Source organism: Eurypyga helias, unplaced genomic scaffold (genome assembly GCF_000690775.1).
Source record: "Eurypyga helias isolate BGI_N326 unplaced genomic scaffold, ASM69077v1 scaffold33466, whole genome shotgun sequence".
NCBI lineage: Eukaryota > Metazoa > Chordata > Aves > Eurypygiformes > Eurypygidae > Eurypyga > Eurypyga helias.
In genome coordinates, this window is record NW_010257783.1 from 5,461 (window position 1) to 5,935 (window position 475).

General features: G+C 66.7%; 1 protein-coding gene across 1 annotated transcript in view; it reads right to left on the minus strand.

Annotated features, from left to right (window-relative positions):
• Positions 1 to 46, minus strand: part of THY1 (Thy-1 cell surface antigen) — a 1,360-nt gene extending 1,314 nt beyond the window's left edge. The window contains exon 1 of the mRNA XM_010154163.1: positions 38 to 46. Within this exon, the coding sequence (XP_010152465.1) occupies positions 38 to 46 (9 nt within the window). The remainder of the gene's footprint in view (positions 1 to 37) is intronic.
• Positions 47 to 475: the final 429 nt, after the last annotated feature.

Consider the following 475-nt stretch of genomic DNA (forward strand, 5'->3'; position numbering starts at 1 on the left):
GAGAGGGGAGCCTGGGCAGGGGGAGAGAGGCAGTTACCCAGGGCATTGCCCCGGCACGAGTGTGGGCGCTCGGTGGTGCACACGTGGCATGGGGGGGCTGGCTGCCTGTCCTCATCACAGTGTCTGATCCGCTACACAGGGACCAGCTGGCCTTGCAACAAGCTAGGGAATCAGGTGCTGTGCGTCTGGACAGCATCACCTTTCCCTATCCCCAGGCAATGCCAGCCAGGTCTCTTTCCCCTGCCTGCATCCCCCAGTGAGCACAGCATAGAGCTGCAGCTGCCTGTGTGCTGCCCGCCCCTCCTTCCGCCCTGTGCCCACGCTGGGTGCACGGTCAAGGGACTGCCAGGAGAAGTCAGGATGCTCCCCTGCGCCTGCACATCACGGCCAGAGCATTTTGCCAGGTGAAGGACCCAGGGACCCTCCCTCGCGCCGGCGGGCGCCAGGCCCGCCAGCCCCCTGCGGCTCCAGCGGG